Source organism: Stegostoma tigrinum, chromosome 18 (genome assembly GCF_030684315.1).
Source record: "Stegostoma tigrinum isolate sSteTig4 chromosome 18, sSteTig4.hap1, whole genome shotgun sequence".
Lineage (NCBI taxonomy): Eukaryota > Metazoa > Chordata > Chondrichthyes > Orectolobiformes > Stegostomatidae > Stegostoma > Stegostoma tigrinum.
The window spans coordinates 42155248-42173961 of NC_081371.1; the positions used below are offsets into that span (position 1 = coordinate 42155248).

General features: G+C 48.5%; 1 protein-coding gene across 2 annotated transcripts in view; it reads left to right on the forward strand.

The window, feature by feature from the left end:
- Positions 1 to 18714, forward strand: part of lrriq1 (leucine-rich repeats and IQ motif containing 1) — a 220694-nt gene that overhangs the window by 44110 nt on the left and 157870 nt on the right. For both annotated transcript variants that reach the window (XM_059652467.1, XM_059652466.1), the window contains 2 exons: positions 12064 to 12214; positions 13014 to 13207. In XM_059652467.1, coding sequence (XP_059508450.1) covers positions 12064 to 12214; positions 13014 to 13207 — 345 coding nt within the window. The remainder of the gene's footprint in view (positions 1 to 12063; positions 12215 to 13013; positions 13208 to 18714) is intronic.

An 18714-nucleotide genomic window follows, 5' to 3' on the forward strand; every position in this document is an offset into this window, starting at 1 on the left:
ACGCCTAGGTTCCCCTATATTGCTTTGATAAACGATCTCCCTCTTCAGCATCCAAAATCGAAAACCACTTATGAGTGAGATGATTCTGTGCACTCCTTCACTAGCTGCCTGATCTTTCTAGATTGCCTAGCAATCACCCATTGCCTCTCTGTTTGCCTGGTTTTAATCTGTGACTGCTTTGTTCAATATGCTACCACTGCAGGTTTCAGCTTCACTGATTCACTACAGTGACTTCATAACATGGAGCTCAGGTTTTTGCAGCAGATGACACATCTGGCGATCACCATCATGTGATTATCCAAGCTGCATGAAATGTCCATAACTCCCACGTGATACAAGATGGGTATTCCATAGAGCTGAGCTGTCCACCTATGCCTTAAACCTGCTTTTGGACTAAGTACTTTGAAGAGAAGAAACCAGAATTTTTAAAAAATGAAGCTTTTTCAAGCAGCTCTAATGAATCTAGCTCTGTCTCCAGCTGCCCATTTTGAAGATTTGCTTCTCTCCAGCTGTACTAGGTGATGTTGAGTCCCTGTTTTGGGGTATTTGTCTCACTTACTCCTTTAGGTGCTCATAATCCTTCTCTTCTCTGTTCATCCAGGTCCTGCCTGCTGCCTGTGTCAGTGTCTGCTTTTGCCGGTCCGTTAGGTTCTGCTACTTCTCTAGCTTCCTTCTCTGGCCTGTAACAGGTGCTGCTGACTGCCTTTCTTGTTGTTTCCTCCTACCTACTTCCCTTATACTGGATGAGCACAGATTTTCAGCCACGTGGAAGGACCGAAACCATTGTCTTTGGATTTTGACAATGCTCCCAAGCTAGCAGCACTGTTTGCAATCTGAATGTCTTATCTGATACCATGTTGAGCTACAGATTACAATCATTACCTATTTGAACTTCTGTCCCTGCCTCAGCCACACAGAAATCTTTGTCTCTGAACTTCACTATTCAAATGTATTGCTGGCCACCTCCCTTCCTCTTTTCCTCTCCATAAATTAAAAATTGTTGAAAGCTCTGCTCCCAGTATTCCTTTTGTAAACCACTTGAAATCTACCCCATTGACTATCCATACGGTCATCGGCTCCATTGGCTCTTTACGTAGCTTGGCGTCAGATTTTGTTCAGTAACAATTTTGTGAAGTTCTTGGGATTTTGTTTTTTTAAAAGCATGCTGCTAGTGCTATATAAATACAAATGTTTTCCCGTGACAGCCCTTCTGCTGATAAATAAAATGCAGAGATCGTAGTTTCTATATTTTTTCGCGAGAAAGTATTGACTGAAAACACCTATTAAGGCTAAAAATGTATGGAAGGGGCATTCTAAGTATCGATGCAACTGATCAGGTGCTAAACATAACCCGAGCAGATTATTCAAATTGCAGATTAAAAAAAAGTACAATCCACACAGTTTCCATTTTGAAAATAAGGATACTAGCTAAAATAATATCGTTGATGCCTATCTCGAAGGTGCCTGCAGTGCATTGGTTTTAGTTTATCCAACAATCCCCTGGCCAAACTACAGACGAGAACCATAGAGTTCTGGTTCTTTCTAAAGGCAAATAAAATGAGAATTGACCATATTCTTGAACAACCAACATAGTAACAGTTCTGATTTGTTCACTCACAAAATGATCATTTTACCAATGAAAACCTTATATCGAGTTTTGAGAAGATTTGTAGTTCAGGTTGAGTTTCTGGATGTGAGTTTGCTCGCTGAGCTGGAAGGTTAGTTGTCAGACGTTTCGTGACTTTTTTTTATTTGAAAAAATATACTTTATTCATAAAGAAGTACAAAAAATAAAACATATTTATACACCTACCCAGTCATGCAAGCCGCTCCGGGATACCCAGGGGGTACGTACACCGACTAAAGGAAAAAAACAAAACAAAGAAGAAAAAAAAAGAAGCAAAGAAACCACCCCGGCAGTCGTCTCCCCGCACAGTCCCCGTTGGCCCCCTGACCAGTTGGGGAAGGCGCCAGCTGGGCCCAGTTACCAGATAGGGCCCTTTTTTCTATTCTGGACGAGGGGTTTCATACGGTGGTCTTTCCCCACCGTGCCTGGGCGGCGGCTGCCCCAAGCTTCAGCGCGTCCCTCAGAACGTAGTCCTGGACCTTGGAGTACGCCAGTCTGCAACACTTGGTCGGGGTCAGTTCTTTCAGCTGGCAGACCAGCAAGTTGTGGGCAGACCAAAGAGCGTCTTTCACCGCATTGATGGTCCTCCAGTCGCAGTTGATGTTGGTCTCGGTGTGCGTCCCGGGAAACAGCCCATAGAGCACGGAGTCCCATGTCACGGAGCTGCTCGGGACGAACCTCGACAAATACCACTGCATTCTCCTCCAGACCTCTTGCGCAGAGGCACACTTCAGAAGGAGGTGATCGACAGTCTCATCCCCGCCGCAGCCGCCTCGAGGGCAGCGTTTGGTGGCGCAGATATTCCGGGCGTGCATAAAGAATCTCACTGGCAGAGCCCCTCTCACTGCCAGCCAAGCAATGTCCTTGTGCTTGTTTGAAAGTTCTGGCGATGAGACATTCTGCCAAACGACTTTGGCAGTCTGCGTGGGGAACCACACGATGGGATCCACCCTCTCCTTTTCCCGAAGGGTCTCAAGAATACTACGTGCTGACCACTGCCTGACGGCCTTGTGGTCAAAGGTGTTTCCTTTCAAAAATTTCTCCACAAAGGACAGGTGGTACGGGACGGTCCAACTACTCGGAGCGCTCCTTGGCAACGAGGCCAGGCCCATCCTTCGCAACACCAGGGACAGGTAGAACCTCAGTAAGTAGTGACACTTGGTGTTTGCATACTGAGGATCTACGCTCAGCTTGATGCAGCCACACACAAAGGTAGCCATAAGGGCGAGGGTGGCATTCGGTACGCCCTTTCCCCCATTTTCCAGGTCTTTGTACATGGTGTCCCTGCGGACCCGGTCCATCCTCGACCCCCAAATGAAGTGGAGGATGGCCCTGGTGACCAGTGCAGGTCCAGGAAATAGGCCAGGCCTGCGCCACATACAACAGTACCGAAAGCCCCTCGCACCTGACAACCAGGTTCTTACCTGCAATGGAGAGGGACCGGAGAATCCACCCTCCCAGCTTCTGCTTCAGTTTGGTGATACGCTCCTCCCAAGTCTTAGTGCACGCCCCAGCTCCACCGAACCAAGCACCCAGCACCTTCAGGTAGTCTGTCCTGACAGTGAAGGGGATGAAGGAGCGGTCATCCCAGTTCTAGAAGAACATGGCCTCGCTCTTACCCCTATTGACTTTGGCACCCGAGGCCAGTTCAAACTGGCCACAGATGTCCAACAGCCTACTCACCGACCGACGATCGGTGCAGAAGACAGTGACATCGTCCATGTACAGGGAGGTCTTGACGTGAAGGCCTCCGCTGCCTGGGATAGTCACGCCCTTCAGGCTCAGGTCCTTCCTGATGGATGCGGCGAAGGGCTCCACACAGCACACGAACAAGGCAGGAGAGAGCGGGCAGCCCTGCCTGACTCCAGATCTGACGGGAAAACTGTCCGATTCCCACCCGTTGATCGAGACTGCGCTAACGGTGTTGGTGTCGAGCAGCCGGATCCAATTGCGGATGCCCTCCCCGAACCCCAGTTTGGAGAGGACGTCCCTCATGTCAGCATGAGAGACCCTGTCGAAGGCCTTCTCCTGGTCCAAGCTGACGATGCAGGTGTCCACCCTCCTGTCCTGCACGTAGGCGATCGTATCCCTGATGAGCACGAGGCTCTCAGCGATCTTCCTGCCCGGCACAGCACAGGTTTGGTCAGGGTGAATCACCGACTCCAGGACAGACCTGACCCGGTTGGCTATGACCTTGGCCAGGATTTTGTAGTCCACGTTCAATAGTGAAATGGGACGCCAATTCTTAATTTCTTCCCTCTCCCCTTCTTCTTGTAGATGAGGGTGATGATGCCCATCCTCATGGACTTGCACATTTCCCCTGCCCGAAGCGCATTATCGTACACCTCCAGCAGGTCCTGGCCGATCAGGTCCCACAGAGCAGAATACACCTCGACCGGTAAGCCGTCGCTCCCGGGAGTCTTCTCCCTCTCCAAGGACTTGAGGGCTCTGGTCAGCTTGTCCAGGGATATCGGCCGGACCAGCCACTCCCTCGTGCCGTCATCTAAGACCTTCGTGATAGATGACAGGAACAACTCGGAGGCCGTGCTGTCCGTGGGCTTCGCGTTGTATAGTCCGGCATAGAAGGATCTGCTGATCCTCAAAATGTCGGGCCGAGACGATGTCACTGAGCCGTCGTCCTCCTTCAGCCGGCTAAGCACAGAGCTCTCTTTGTGCACCTTCTGGAAGAAGAAATGCGAGCACGTTTCATCCTGCTCCACGGAGCAGACCCTGGACCGGAAGATTATCCTGGAGGCCTCCACGGCAAAGAGCGAAGCTTGCTGGCCCCTCACCTCACGGAGGTCCTCCGTGACATCGACCCACATCAACTGCAGAAGGAGCAGGTTCTGCACCCTTTTCTGGAGTCACGACAGCTTTCCCCACCTCTCTCTCGCCTTCCGAACACCCTTGAGGACAAAGAACATTTTGATGTCCTCCTTCACCGTACCCACCAGTCGCCCGGAGACTCAAAGAGGGGTTTCACGGTTCTCCACCAGTGTACTCCCTCATAAGCTCCTCGACGTTCTCTGGGGTCAACCGAGTCGTGTTGAGCTTCCACGTCCCCTTGCCGGCCTGCTGGTCGTCCTGTAAGTGACAGTCGGCCAGCAGGAGGCAGTGGTCAGAGAAGAGCACCGGCTCAACGCCGGTGGACCTGACCGAGAACGCCTGTGACACAAACAGGAAGTTTATCCTTGAGCGGATAGACCCATCTGGCCGTGACCAGGTGGATCTCCGCTGCGCTCTGTCTGTAGGGGTGCTGAAGATGTCGAGCAGCTTGGCGTCCTTCACCGTGCCCATCAGGCATCTGGATGTGATGTCCAGTTGACTCCCCCCACCTGCTGTCCCCACGCCGGATCTTCCATCTGCATTGATGATGCAGTTGAAGTCTCTGCCTAGGATGACCGGTCTCGACGTAGCCAGCAGGGGTGGAATCCGCTGCAGGACGGCCAACCGCTCACTCCGTACCGCTGGGGCGTACACGTTGATCAGCCTCAGGGGAGCGTTACTGTAGGTGACATCAGCCACTATGAGGTGCCCCCCCCACCACCTCCTGAACATGAGAGATAGTGAGTTGCACCTCCGCAGCAGAATAGCCAGGCCCGAGGAGTGACAGTCGTTACCCCCCGACCAGATCGAAGGCCCACAGGTCCAGGTACCCGACCATTTCCCGTACCTGCTGAGGTGCGGTATCCCACACTTCTGCAGAAACAGGAGGTCTGCCTTGATGGTGGTCATGTAGGCCAACGTGGACACACATCTTGCGGTGGACTTGACGCTGCGCACATTAACGCTTGCAACTCATACCCTCATTGTGGGCAGTGACCGCAGTACCCTGCCCAAGTCCAAGGTCCAGCCCCTCCATCTGTCCCTTCATGCCCATTGCCTGGGCTAACTGCTTGATGCTCTCCGTGCCCAGGAAACCGTCTGTGCTGCCTTCCGGGTGACATCCCCCCATCGGGGGTATGGAGGCATAGAGTCCGGCTTTGGGTCAGACTGGGGACACGCTGTTTCCTCCTTCCTGCCTGAAAGTTCCAGGGAGCCCTCCAGGGCCCCAGCGGCGCGTGGCTGGGTGTCGGAGGGAGCCTCAGGACGCCTCCCGTCACCTGGAAGTCGGGTGCTGCTTTCCTTCTCCCTTGAGATCTTTACTTTCTGCTTTGGGCCGGCCTCCTCCGAATCTCCCTTGTTAGAGGAGCTCTTATAGCCCCCTGTAGCTGCCTCTTCCCGCCTGATGGTTGCGCTGCCTGGGCCCGCTGGTGCGCCTTCCTCCTCGCTTTCCAGACCGTCGTCCACTCCCCTGGGTCACCTGTCGCCTCCTCCGTCGACTCCGGGTTGTCGGGGGGGAGCGGACCTGCAGGGGCGCTTTGCTGGCCTCGAGTCCATCCTGCGAGGCCGGGCCCTCTTGCACGACCTGTCCCTCCTACACATTAGGGGGGTCCTTGCAGGGGCCTGGCGCATTCCTCTCCTACGGGGGGGCTTGCCCCGCATTGCCCCTGCCGGCGACCTGGGCGTAGGTGGCCCCCCGCTGTGGGCATGCCCTATAGATGTGGCCCACTTCCCCGCAAAGGCTGCAGCTATTTTCTTTTGGGCAATCCTTTGCAAGGTGTCCCTCCTCCCTGCAGTTCCTGCAGATGGTGGCTTTGCAGTCAGCTGCCACGTGTTCTGACCTACCACAGGCATGGCAGACTTTGGGTTTCCCTGTGTAGGTCAGGTAGCCCCTGCTCCCGCCAATCGCGAAGCTGGACGGTGGGTGTACGATGTTCCCGTCCGAGCCCGTCCTCAGCGTCACCCTGACCTGCCTCTTACTGGTCCAGGTCGCGAAGGGGTCCATGATGTTGTTTAGGTCCCCTTCCACCTTCACATACCTTCTGAGGAAGGTCAGGACATCAACTGCTGGCACATGCTGGTTGTACATATGTACAGTCACCATACGGCTCCTCTGCACTGGCATCACAAACAGCGGGACAGCGGTCAGTACAGAGACGGGGCCTTCACCTCCTTTCTCCTTCAAAACCTCCAGGAAGCGCTCGCAAAGCTTGGCACTCCTGAAGGTTACATTGTAAAAACCTCCTCCAGGGAAATCCTGCAGGCAGTAAATGTCCGCAGCAGTGAACCCACAACAGTCCAACAGGACCCTCCTCACGAAGAAGGTGCGGTCCACAGGTGCACCTTCATCCACCTTCTTCACGGAAATGCGGATGGTGTTCCGGACCCCCTGACCCAGGGCACGAACACTCGCCGCAGCCATCGTTGCAGGTTGGCTGCGCCCCTGAACCAGCGTTAGGCCGAAGCCAGCATTAAGATCCACCGGCTGCAAGGGTGCACAGCCAACCCGACGTCTTCCTTCCACCTCCAACACAATCGCGCTCTCCTGTTCTCGGACCACAAAAGAGTGGGTCTTTATTTTGTTCCGGATGTAAGCTGGTTCACTGAGCTGGAAGGTTTGTTCCCAGATGTTTCGTCACCATTCAAGGTAACATCGTCAGTGAACCGCCGGTGAAGCGCTGGTGTTATGTCCCGCTTTCTAGTTATCTGTTTAGGTTTCCTTGGCTTGGTGATGTCATTTCCTGTGTTGGTGATGTCATTTCCTGTTCTTTTTCTCAGAGGATGGTAGATTGGCTTCAAATCAATGTGTTTGTTGATGGAGTTCTGGTTGGAATGCCATGCTTCTAGGAATTCTCGTGCGTGTCTCTGTTTGGTTTGTCCTAGGATGGATGTGTTGTCCCAATCAAAGTGGTGTCCTTCCTCATCTGTATGTAAGGATACGAGTGATAGTGGGTCATGTCGTTTTGTGGCTAGTTGATGTTCATGTATCCTGGTGGCTAGCTTTCTGCCAGTTTGTCCAATGTAGTGTTTGTCACAATTCTTGCAAGGTATTTTGTAGATGACGTTTGTTTTGCTTGTTGTCTGTATAGGGTCTTTTAAGTTCATTAGCTGTTGTTTTAGTGTGTTGGTGGGTTTGTGGGCTACCCTGATGCCAAGAGGTCTGAGTAGTCTGGCAGTCATTTCGGAAATGTCTTTGATGTAGGGGAGAGTGGTTATGGTTTCTAGGCCCGTTTTGTCTGTTTGTTTGGGTTTGTTGCTGAGGAATCGGCGGACTGTGTTCATTGGGTACCCGTTCTTTTTGAATACGCTGTATGGGTGATTTTCTTCTGCTCTTCGTAGTTCCTCTGTGCTGCAGTGTGTGATGGCTCGTTGGAATAATGTTCTAATGCAGCTTCATTTGTGGGTGTTGGGATGGTTGCTCCTGTAGTTCAGTATTTGGTCCGTATGTGTTGTTTTCCTGTAGACGCTGGTTTGAAGTTCCCCATTGACTGTTCGCTCTACTGTGACATGTAGGAATGGCAGTTTGTTGTTGTTTTCCTCCTCTTTTGTGAATGTTATGGCAGTAAGGGTATTATTGATGGTCTTAGAGGTTTCCTCTAATTTGTTTTGTTGAGTGATGACAAAGGTGTCATCCACGCAGCGGACCCAGAGTTTGGGTTGGATGATTTGCAGAGCTGTTTGTTCGAGTCTCTGCATTACTGCCTCTGCTAAGAACCCTGATATCGGAGATCCCATGGGTGTACCGTTGGTTTGTCTGTAGGTTTTGTTATTGAAAGTGAAGTGGGTGGTGAGGCATAGGTCCACTAGCTTGATGATGTTGTCCTTGCTGATGAGGTTGGTGGTGTCTGGTGTTTGTGTCTTTGGTTCTTCTAATAGTGTAGTCAGTGTTTCTTTGGCCAGGTTGATGTTGATGGATGTTCACAGGGCTGTTACGTCAAAGGAGACCATTATTTCATCCTCTTCTACCTTGGTGTCTTTGATGGTGTTCAGGAATTCTTGGAGCGAATGGAGTGGAGTATTCCTGAACACCATCAAAGACACCAAGATAGAAGAGAATGAAATAATGGTTTCCTTTGACGTAACAGCCCTGTTCACATCCATCAACATCAGCCTGGCCAAAGAAACACTGACTGCACTATTAGAAGAACCGAAGACACATACACCAGACACCACCAACCTCATCAGCAAGGACAACATCATCAAGCTAGTGGACCTATGCCTCACCACCCACTTCACTTTCAATAACAAAACCTACAGACAAACCAACGGTACACCCATGGGATCTCCGATATCAGGGTTCTAGCAGAGGCAGTAATGCAGAGACTCGAACAAATGGCTCTGCCAATCATCCAACCCAAACTTTGGGTCCGCAAGACAGGTCTATCCGCTCAAGGATAGACCTCCTGTTTGTGTCACGGTCATTCTAGGTCAGGTCCACCGGCGTCGAGCCGGTGTTTTTCTCTGACCACTGCCTCCTGCTGGCCGACTGTCACTTACAGGACGACCAGCAGGCCGGCAAGGGGACGTGGAAGCTCAGCACGACTCTGTTGACCCCAGAGAATGTCGTGGAGCTTAAGAGGGAATACGGCGGTTGGAGTACCGTGAAACCCCTCTTTGAGTCTCCGGGCGATTGGTGGGAGACAGTGAAGGAGAACATCAAGATGTTCTTTTTCCTCAAGGGTGTTCGGAAGGCGAGAGAGAGGCGGGGAAAGCTGTCGCGACTCCAGAAAAGGATGCAGAACCTGCTTCTTCTGCAGTCGATGGGGGTCGATGTCACGGAGGACCTCCGTGAGGTGAGGGGCCAGCAAGCCTCACTGTTCGCCGTGGAGGCCTCCAAGATAATCTTCCGGTCCAGGGTCTGCTCCGTGGAGCAGGACGAGACGTGCTTGCGATTCTTCTTCCAGAAGGTGCACAAAGAGAGCTCTGTGCTTAGCCGGCTGAAGGAAGTTGACGGCTCGGTGACATCGTCTCGGCCCGACATTTTGAGGATCAGCAGATCCTTCTATGCCGGACTGTATGACGCGAAGCCCACGGACAGCACGGCCTCCGAGTCGTTCATGTCATCTATCACGAAGGTCTTAGATGACGGCACGAGGGAGTGGCTGGTCCGGCCGATATCCCTGGACAAGCTGACCAGAGCCCTCAAGTCCTTGGAGAGGGAGAAGACTCCTGGGAACGACGGCTTACCGGTCGAGGTGTATTCTGCTCTGTGGGAGCTGGTCGGCCAGGACATGCTGGAGGTGTACGATAGTGTGCTTCGGGCAGGGGAAATGTGCAAGTCCACGAGGAAGGGCATCATCACCCTCATCTACAAGAGGAAGGGGAGAGGGAAGAAATTAAGAATTGGCGTTCCATTTCACGATTGAACATGGACTACAAAATCCTGGCCAAGGTGATAGCCAACCGGGTCAGGTCTGTCCTGGAGTCGGTGATTCACCCTGACCAAACGTGTGCTGTGCTGGGCAGGAAGATCGCAAAGAGCCTCGCGCTCATCAGGGATACGATCGCCTACGTGCAGGACAGGAGGGTGGACACCTACCTCGTCAGCCTGGACCAGGAGAAGGCCTTCGACAGGGTCTCTCATGCTTACATGCGGGACATCCTCTCCAAACTGGGGTTCGGGGAGGGCATCCGCAATTGGATCCGGCTGCTCGACACCAACACCGTTAGCGCAGTCTCGATCAACGGGTGGGAATCGGACAGTTTTCCCGTCAGATCTGGAGTCAGGCAGGGCTGCCCGCTCTCTCCTGCCTTGTTCGTGTGCTGTGTGGGGCCCTTCGCCGCATCCATCAGGAAGGACCTGAGCCTGAAGGGCGTGACTATCCCAGGCAGCGGAGGCCTTCACGTCAAGACCTCCCTGTACATGGACGATGTCGCTGTCTTCTGCACCGATCGTCGGTCGGTGAGTAGGCTGTTGGACATCTGTGGCCAGTTTGAACTGGCCTCGGGTGCCAAAGTCAATAGGGGTAAGAGCGAGGCCATGTTCTTCTAGAACTGGGATGACCGCTCCTTCATCCCCTTCACCGTCAGGACGGACTACCTGAAGGTGCTGGGTGCTTGGTTCGGTGGAGCTGGGGCGTGCACTAAGACTTGGGAGGAGCGTATCACCAAACTGAAGCAGAAGCTGGGCAGGTGGACTCTCCGGTCCCTCTCCATTGCAGGTAAGATCCTGGTTGTCAGGTGCGAGGGGCTTTCGGTACTGTTGTATGTGGCGCAGGCCTTTCCTATTTCCTGGACCTGCACCGCTGCGGTCACCAGGGCCATCTTCCACTTCATTTGGGGGTCGAGGATGGACCGGGTCCGCAGAGACACCATGTACAAAGACATGGAAAATGAGGGAAAGGGCGTACCGAATGCCACCCTCGCCTTGATGGCTACCTTTGTGTGTGGCTGCATCAAGCTGTGCGTAGATCCTCAGTATGCAAACACCAAGTGTCACTACTTACTGAGGTTCTACCTGTCCCCGGTGTTGCGAAGGATGGGCCTGGCCTCGTTGCCGCGGAGCGCTCCGAGTAGTTGAACCGTCCCATACCACCTGTCCTTTGTGGAGAAATTTTTGAAAGGAAACACCTTTGACCACAAGGCCGTCAGGCAGTGGTCAGCACGTAGTATTCTCGAGACCCTTCGGAAAAAGGAGAGGGTGGATCCGGTCGTGTGGTTCCCCATTCAGACTGCCAAAGTCGTTTGGCAGAATGTCTCATCGCCAGAACTTTCAAACAAGCACAAGGACATTGCTTGGCTGGTGGTGAGTGGGGCTCTGCCAGTGAGATCCTTTATGCACGCCCGGAATCTCAGCGCCACCACACGCTGCCTTCGAGGCGGCTGCGGCGGGGATGAGACCGTCGATCACCTCTTTCTGGAGTGTGCCTCTGCTCAGGAGGTCTGGAGGAGGATGCAGTGGTATTTGTCGAGGTTCGTCCCGAGCAGCTCCGTGACATGGGACTCTGTGCTCTATGGGCTGTTTCCCAGGCCGCACACCGAGACCAACATCAACTGCGCCTGGAGGGCCATCAGTGTGGTGAAAGACGCTCTTTGGTCTGCCCGCAACTTGCTGGCCTGCCAGCTGAAAGAACTGACCTCGACCGAGTGTTGCAGACTGGCGCACTCCAAGGTCCCGGACTACGTTCTGAGTGTCGCGCTGAAGCTTGGGGCAGCTGCCGCTAAGGCACGGTGGGGAAAGACCACCGTATGAAACCCCTCGTCCAGAATAGAAAAAAGGGCCCTATCTGGTAACTGGGCCGAGCTGGCGCCTTCCCCAATTGGTCAGGGGGCCAACGGGGACTGTGCGGGGAGACGACTGCCGGGGTATTTTCTTTGTTTTTTTTTCCTTGTTTTGTGTTTTCCTTTAGTTGGTGTACGTACCCCCCGGCTAACCCGCAGCAGCTTGCATGACTGGGTAGGTGTATAAATGTTTTATTTTTGTACATTCTATGAATAAAGTATATTTTTTCAAATTGAAAAAAGTGACGAAATGTCTGAAAACTAATCTTCCAGCTCAGCGAGCAAACTCACATCCAAAACCTGATATTGCGGAAAGCTACTCTGACAGTGTTCTATAACTATAATCAAAATTATATGTTGATTAATATTGAATGTTGTACTTTTTCACTTAGGAAAATAAGATCAAGACTGTCCACTGTCTCGACTTAGAAAATCTGTGTACTCTTCTGCTCTGCCACAATCAGATAACATCTATGTATGGTCTGGAGAACTGCAGCAACCTCCAAGTCCTTGAATTATCACACAATAACATTACTAGGATCGGTGAGCAATTTATGGGTGTTCCTCCTCTGCTTATATCTGCAGTGTGCTCTCATTTGAGTTTTGAAGCCCTCACAAAAGAATAAACTTGTACCAAATATGTACAATGCAATCTCGAGCCCTCACATACAAGTTGCTGAGTATCATTACCATTTCCAGGTATCACCCTTGCACACATATCCTGTTTCAGACTGTTTTCGAAGGAAGATAAATTACTTTGAGCACTTAAAGTAATACATGAAATTAATATGAACTTTAAAAGCCAGTATAAATATTTTCCCTCCAGCTAATATCCATCAATCTTTCTCTTAAATCTAAGAATAACCTGATTTTGTTATCTGCGTTATGTAGTCTATCAGCAGGCTATTAAAAGATGTAAGTACTGTGTTCAAAGCTGCATGAGTTATACTATAGTGACATTTTCAGTGTCTATGCACTTTGTGTATTTATTGATTAAAATGTTCTGCACAGTCACCTTTTTCCAGTATTTTAGTCAATCAATATTTTATATAAGTATGCTCAAAGAATTCTAAATGCTGAAATATGAAAATTCTAAGTCCTTCTACAAATGTATTCAGATACTGTAGTCTAAGTGTTCCCTTGTGAGTTGTATTGGTGGAATAGAAATCCTTTATTACTTTCATTCCTGTTAAGTTAATGTTGTACCCAATAGCAAAGCTGGCAAATGAAAATCAAGTGCTGAACATGAACTGTTTGGATGTTTGATAGCCTTCACAGTTTCGTTGTTTCGGTTAGATTTGCTTGTTACACTTAATTTTGTTTTAAATTCATGATTTTCTAGGTGGTCTGGAATCACTCAAAAAGCTTCAGAGGCTTGTTGTGGATAATAATGAGTTAATAAGCACCAAAGGGTTAAGTGAAACTCCTACCCTTCTCTACCTTGATTGTTCCTGTAACTACCTCGACAGCATAGAAGGCATTGATAACTGTGGGCTTCTTCAAACCTTGAAGTTACAAAACAACAATCTGTCTGAGGTAAAGTGTAGTTATGGCTAAAACAAGAATTGAAAGCTATCTTACAGTGGGTTGCAACCACAACTGGCAGCCTTGTGTCCTGTACGTTTTACAACTGGGAGACATGCAGAGCCACAATATGTGATATGATCAAAAGATTTCGATCACAGACGAAAATACAAATTGCTGGTAAAACACAGTAAGTCTGACAGCATCTGTGGAGAGAAAGCAGAGTTAACATTTAAGATCCTTCTTCAGAACTCAGATTTCAAAGAGATTTTGATGTTTCTGTAAACTGTTTAAAAGAAAACAAAAAGTCAGATCCCATGTTGTCAACCAACCCAGACTTTATACCCAGTCTCAGTCATATCTAGCCAACATGCCAGCCAGCCATCCCTGCACTGTTCCTCAAAAACAAAGCCAGCATGATGCCATCTGTCAATATTACCTCCCCCAACCCACCCTAACCCTTTCCTTTCTTTGCTGTCTCATCTCGTCTCTCCCACTTTATTTTGAGTTGTCCCCTTTACAATTGTTATCGCCTCTGCATCCTAACATGCTAACTCCAAAACCCACAATTGAATTCCGCATTTCCCGTCTGGCAGTGCTGATCCCTTTGCCGTTTTGGTAGGTAGACCTCTGGGTCTGATTATGGCCAACCTTCTTGCATAACTCGGACAGTCAGCTATAACTGATGACTGTGGAGGCCCCTGACAGATCTTTGTGTATCTCCCTGACTGACTTCTTATGACATCCCCACACTGTTGTACTGGACCTACTGGGCTGACTGTGGTCAACTCCCTGGGCTGTAGACATATGAACCCATGATCCTGATAGCAGGCTGACTGGTCCCAAGTTCCTGGACCGATATTGGAGGATGCCCTTGACTGAAGAATGTCTCCCTTGATTGTCTGAGGATATCTCCCTGCAGACTTTGACAAAAGGCCTTTTTGTTGATGAGCAGGTGGTATGTTTGCCTCATATTTAGCAGGCAAATGGTGCAGTTGTGAGATTAACATTACAACAATGTGTGCATCCCCTTAACTAGTGAATACTGGCAGGCATGATAAGCTGCCTAGCTTTATGTTTGGATTAAAAGGCAAATCAAGACAGCAGCACTGTGAATATTTATGCTCTGGGTGAAAGCAAAAAGTGCAGAAAGGATTCAGTGAGCAATGTAGCAGGGGCAAAGTGAGTGAATACAAAGTGTGCAAGTGTGTCCCTAAAATACAACCTGAATTGTGTGTTTGACTGGTATGCAAAGTATTCTTGCAGCATTCTTCTAACAAAAAAATAGCCATTTGTAGCAAGAATTTTATATCTATCACCTGGTTGGAAAATGAAAACATTTTTCTTTTGACATCAAGAACCTCATGCTGGCAATCTCACGCATGTATTCTAACTTTCTTATGAATGCCCATGTTGTTCTGTGCCTGGAAAGGTTCAACTCTGTGAATCAAATGCAGTTAGTCATTATTTACAAACAAATGATGTACTGACTTTAGATGAAGACATGTCTGTGAATAATCTGGAAGTTTCTAACCAAACTAAGCTACTTGACCTTTAGTTTCTCAAAAATAGCATTTTGTCCTCTTGCCTGAAAAATGATGATACAGAAAATCCAGGTGGCTGTCTTGCCAATGAAGTGCACATAATAGCATGAAACTACATTATTTGCACCATGCGTGTGAATTAAACTCCAAAAGTAAATGAAAAGTTAGGTTGTTGTAGTGATAGTGGGAGCTGCAGATGCTGAAGAATTTGAGAAACAAGGTGTAGAGCTGGATGAACACAGTAGGCCAAGCAGCATCAGAGAAGCAGGAAAGCTAATGTTTTGGAAAGCTAACCCAAAACGTCAGCTTTCCTGCTCCTCTGATGCTGCTTGGCCTGCTGTGTTCATCCAGCTCTACACTTGGTTATTTAAAAGTTGAGTTCATTTCAGTCAAACTTCTTAATGATTCAGTCAACTTCTTAATGATTTGCTTATTGCTGATTACTGCCAGCCAATTATTTTAGCATGAAAATTAACTATTTTAGGTGGGAAATTCCAAACCTTTCAAGTTTTAATAGCCATTACCAAACAAACAAAAACAGAAATTGCTGGAGAAGCCCAGCAAATCTGGCAGCATCCGTGGATGGAAAGCAGTTACTATTTGAAGTACAACGACTCTTCTTCAGAACTCTCCTATTATACATCACTGGAGCAGATGGGGCTTGAACCCAGGCCTCCTAGTCCAGAGGTAGGGACATTAACACTGCGCCACAAAAGCCCTGTCCATGCAAATGTACATTTCCGAGGAGCTGGAAAGTCAACATTTTGGCCTGAAATATTGACTTTCCTGCTTCTCAGATGCTGTCTGACCTGTTGTGCTTTTCGAGGCTCACATCTGTTGACTCTGACTTCCAGCATCTGGAACCCTTCCTGTCTCCAAAAGTATACTTCCTTGTCAGTACTGGTGCAATTTCACAAAGTTTCAATTTGATTGGTTAATCAAAGGCACAGATCACTTAGAGCTCAGATTCATGGTTTGCCTTGTTGTCACGTCATCAGTGCCAACTTCAGCAACTTGCCATGCAATCATTACAAACGTCTAACTGTGGAAGAGCAGACATGTGGGCAGCATGGTGGCTCTGTGGTTAGCACTGATGCCTTACAGCACCAGGGATCCAGTTTTGATTCCACCCTTGGGTGACTGTGTGGAGTTTGCACATTCTCCCAGTGTCTGTGTAGATTTCCCCCAGGAGCTCCGATTTCCTCCAACAGTCCAAAGATGTGCAGGTTAAGTGGATGGACCATGCCAAATTGCCCATCATGTACAGGAATTTGCAGGCTAGGCGGATTCGACTTGGTATGTGTAGGGTTGCAAGGACAGATTAAGGGGATGATTCTGGGTGGGATGCTCTTTGGCGTGTTGGAGTTGACTTGATGGGCCGAATGGTCTGCTTCCACACTGTAGGGATTCTGTTATGTTCATGCCATTAGCTCTCCTGCCACGGTGAGTTATGGTCTTGTATTATAACTAAACATTGGTACATAATGTTGCGATTTAGAAGAGCTTTGCAAAACCAACTGTGTTTTATTGATTTTTGTTTTCTTGATTGCAAATGTCAACTTTTACTCAATGGTAGCACTAAGTCAAGATTATAAATTCAAACTCCACTCCAGAGCATGAAGCAAATAATCCAGATTGACATTGTGCAGTATCAATGAACTGTTGTGCATTTGGAGTAGCCATTTTTTGGAGGCACCATAAAACTGAGGACGTTTATCCTGTCTCAAATAGATGTAAAAAGATTTTATTGCACTGTTTAAAGAAGAGCAAGAGGTTTCTTTGTTGGGCTGACCAATATTGTTTTTGCTCAACAAGACTACTAAAGAAATACATTGTGCTAATAAAAATCGAAAGAACTGTGGATGCTGTAAATTAGGAACAAAAACAGAAGTTGCAGGAAAAGCTCAGCAGGTCTGGAAGCATCTGTGAGGAAAAAGTCAGAATTAACGTTTTGGGTCTGGTGACCCTTCCTCTGAACTGATGGTAGCTGGGAAAACGTTGGTTTACATTGAGCAAATTGGGAGGGGGTTGGGTAGAGAGTAAACGATAGGATAAAAGATAGAGCCCGAAGAGAAAGGAGTTGGAGAGACAAAGAGGCTGATAGTGATCTGTCTAGGAGGGCGAATAGCTTTTATTGGGGACTGTTAGTGACTGACATTGGTAGTGCGTAATGCAGGCTATGAGATAACAAGGCCTGGTGGGTGGAATAGGAGGCTACGACATGGGAGAGTTTAGGCCCTAAAATTATTGAACTCGATATTGAGTCTCGAGGGCTGTAGCATCTCCAAGTGGAAAATGAAGTGTTGTTTTTCCAGGTTGCTTCAACTTCACTGGAACAGTGCAGCAAGCCCTAGACAGAAATGTTGGCCAGGGAACTGGGTGGTGTGTTAAGTTGGCAGGCAACTGGAAGCTCCTTTCTGCGAGCAGAACGTAGATGTTCTGCAAAGTAATCACCCAGTCTTCATTTCATTTCCAGAGCCTAGAGGAGACCACATTGTGAGCAATGAAGGCAGTAGATTAGATTCTGGGAAGTGCAGGTGAAGTGTGTCTTCATCTGGAAGGTATGTTTGGGCCCTTGCATACTGGGTAAGGAGGAGTTAAATGGGCAGGTGTAGCACCTATAGCGGTTGCAGTGGAAGATGGGGCTATGGAGGAGTTTTGGGGGGTGAAGAAAAACTGGATCAGGGTGTCCCAGAAGGAACAGTCCCTGAAGAAGGTGGACAAGGGAGGGGAGGCGAGGGAAATATGTGTTTGCTGGAAGTGGCAGAAATGGCGTCTGATGATCTTCTGGATGTGGATGCTGGTGGGAAGGCCAAAGGGAAACCCTATCGCTGTTGTGGGAGACAAGTGAGTGGGTAAGGGCAGAAGTGCGAGTCAGACCCAGTTGAGAGTCCTGTCAACAATTGTGCTTGGAAATTCTCGTTTGAGGAAGAAAGTAGACATTTTGGAGGCTCCCTTGTTGAAGTTAGCCTCATTTGAACATGTGCAACAGAAATGGAGGAACTGAGAGAATGAGATGGAGTCTTGCTGTTACTTATTTCATTGTTTTTAGGGGATTCTTGTCCATACACTCGTTGCCACATTTACCTGCAATACAACAGTATTGTAACAATCAACAATAACTAAATTGGCTGGAAAGCATTTTGGGACATGTTGAGATTATTTCATAAATTAAATAAATAGAAAATTTATGGAATGAGCCCTTTTCATCTTCGACCCAAATGAATGCAAGTTTGTTCATAATTTCTTGTTTTTTTTTTCTTTTTCATATCCTTATGGCCACCCTTTGCCATAAAACAATACGTAAGCATCATTGAAAAGTAAAATAGAAGCTTATAAAAGCTAATTTTATTTTTCATATTTATGGCTTTTAAAAATGTTCACAGATTAATCTTAGCTTTCATGTTTCACATTTTTCAAAACAAAATATTCCTCAGGGTTTGAGTGAAGATTTGTAGCTCAGGTGCTGGTTGTTGATGTTAGTATATTTGCTGAGCTGGCAGGTTTGATAGCAGACACTTTGTCTCCTTACTAGCTGTTATCCTCAGTCTTGTGGTGGAGCCTCTCGTGAACTGGCACAAGACAAAATTGCTTTACAAATGACTCCGCAGCACTGAGGATGTCACCTAGTATGGGGACGAAAAATCTGCTATCAGACCTCCCAGCTCGGCGAACACACCATAACCTACACAAATTTCCTATAATGTAGACATGGCCTGGCTGTGTTTAATGGCCATGTCTAGTTGCTAGTTGCCCTGAATGAAAATGGGCTGCTTATTGAGCCACCAGGCATTGTGGTGATGTGCTTTTAATATAATGTTTTGTGGGGAATAGATCTCTCAAGTTCTAAATGTGCATAGTTAAATAAGCTGCTTTTAAGAATGTGAATGCTGTAACATGTAATGTACTATTTATATTTTGAGTTCTTAACAGTGTTCTTTAACTCTAAAATAATTACTGATTCTCCTGTACTCT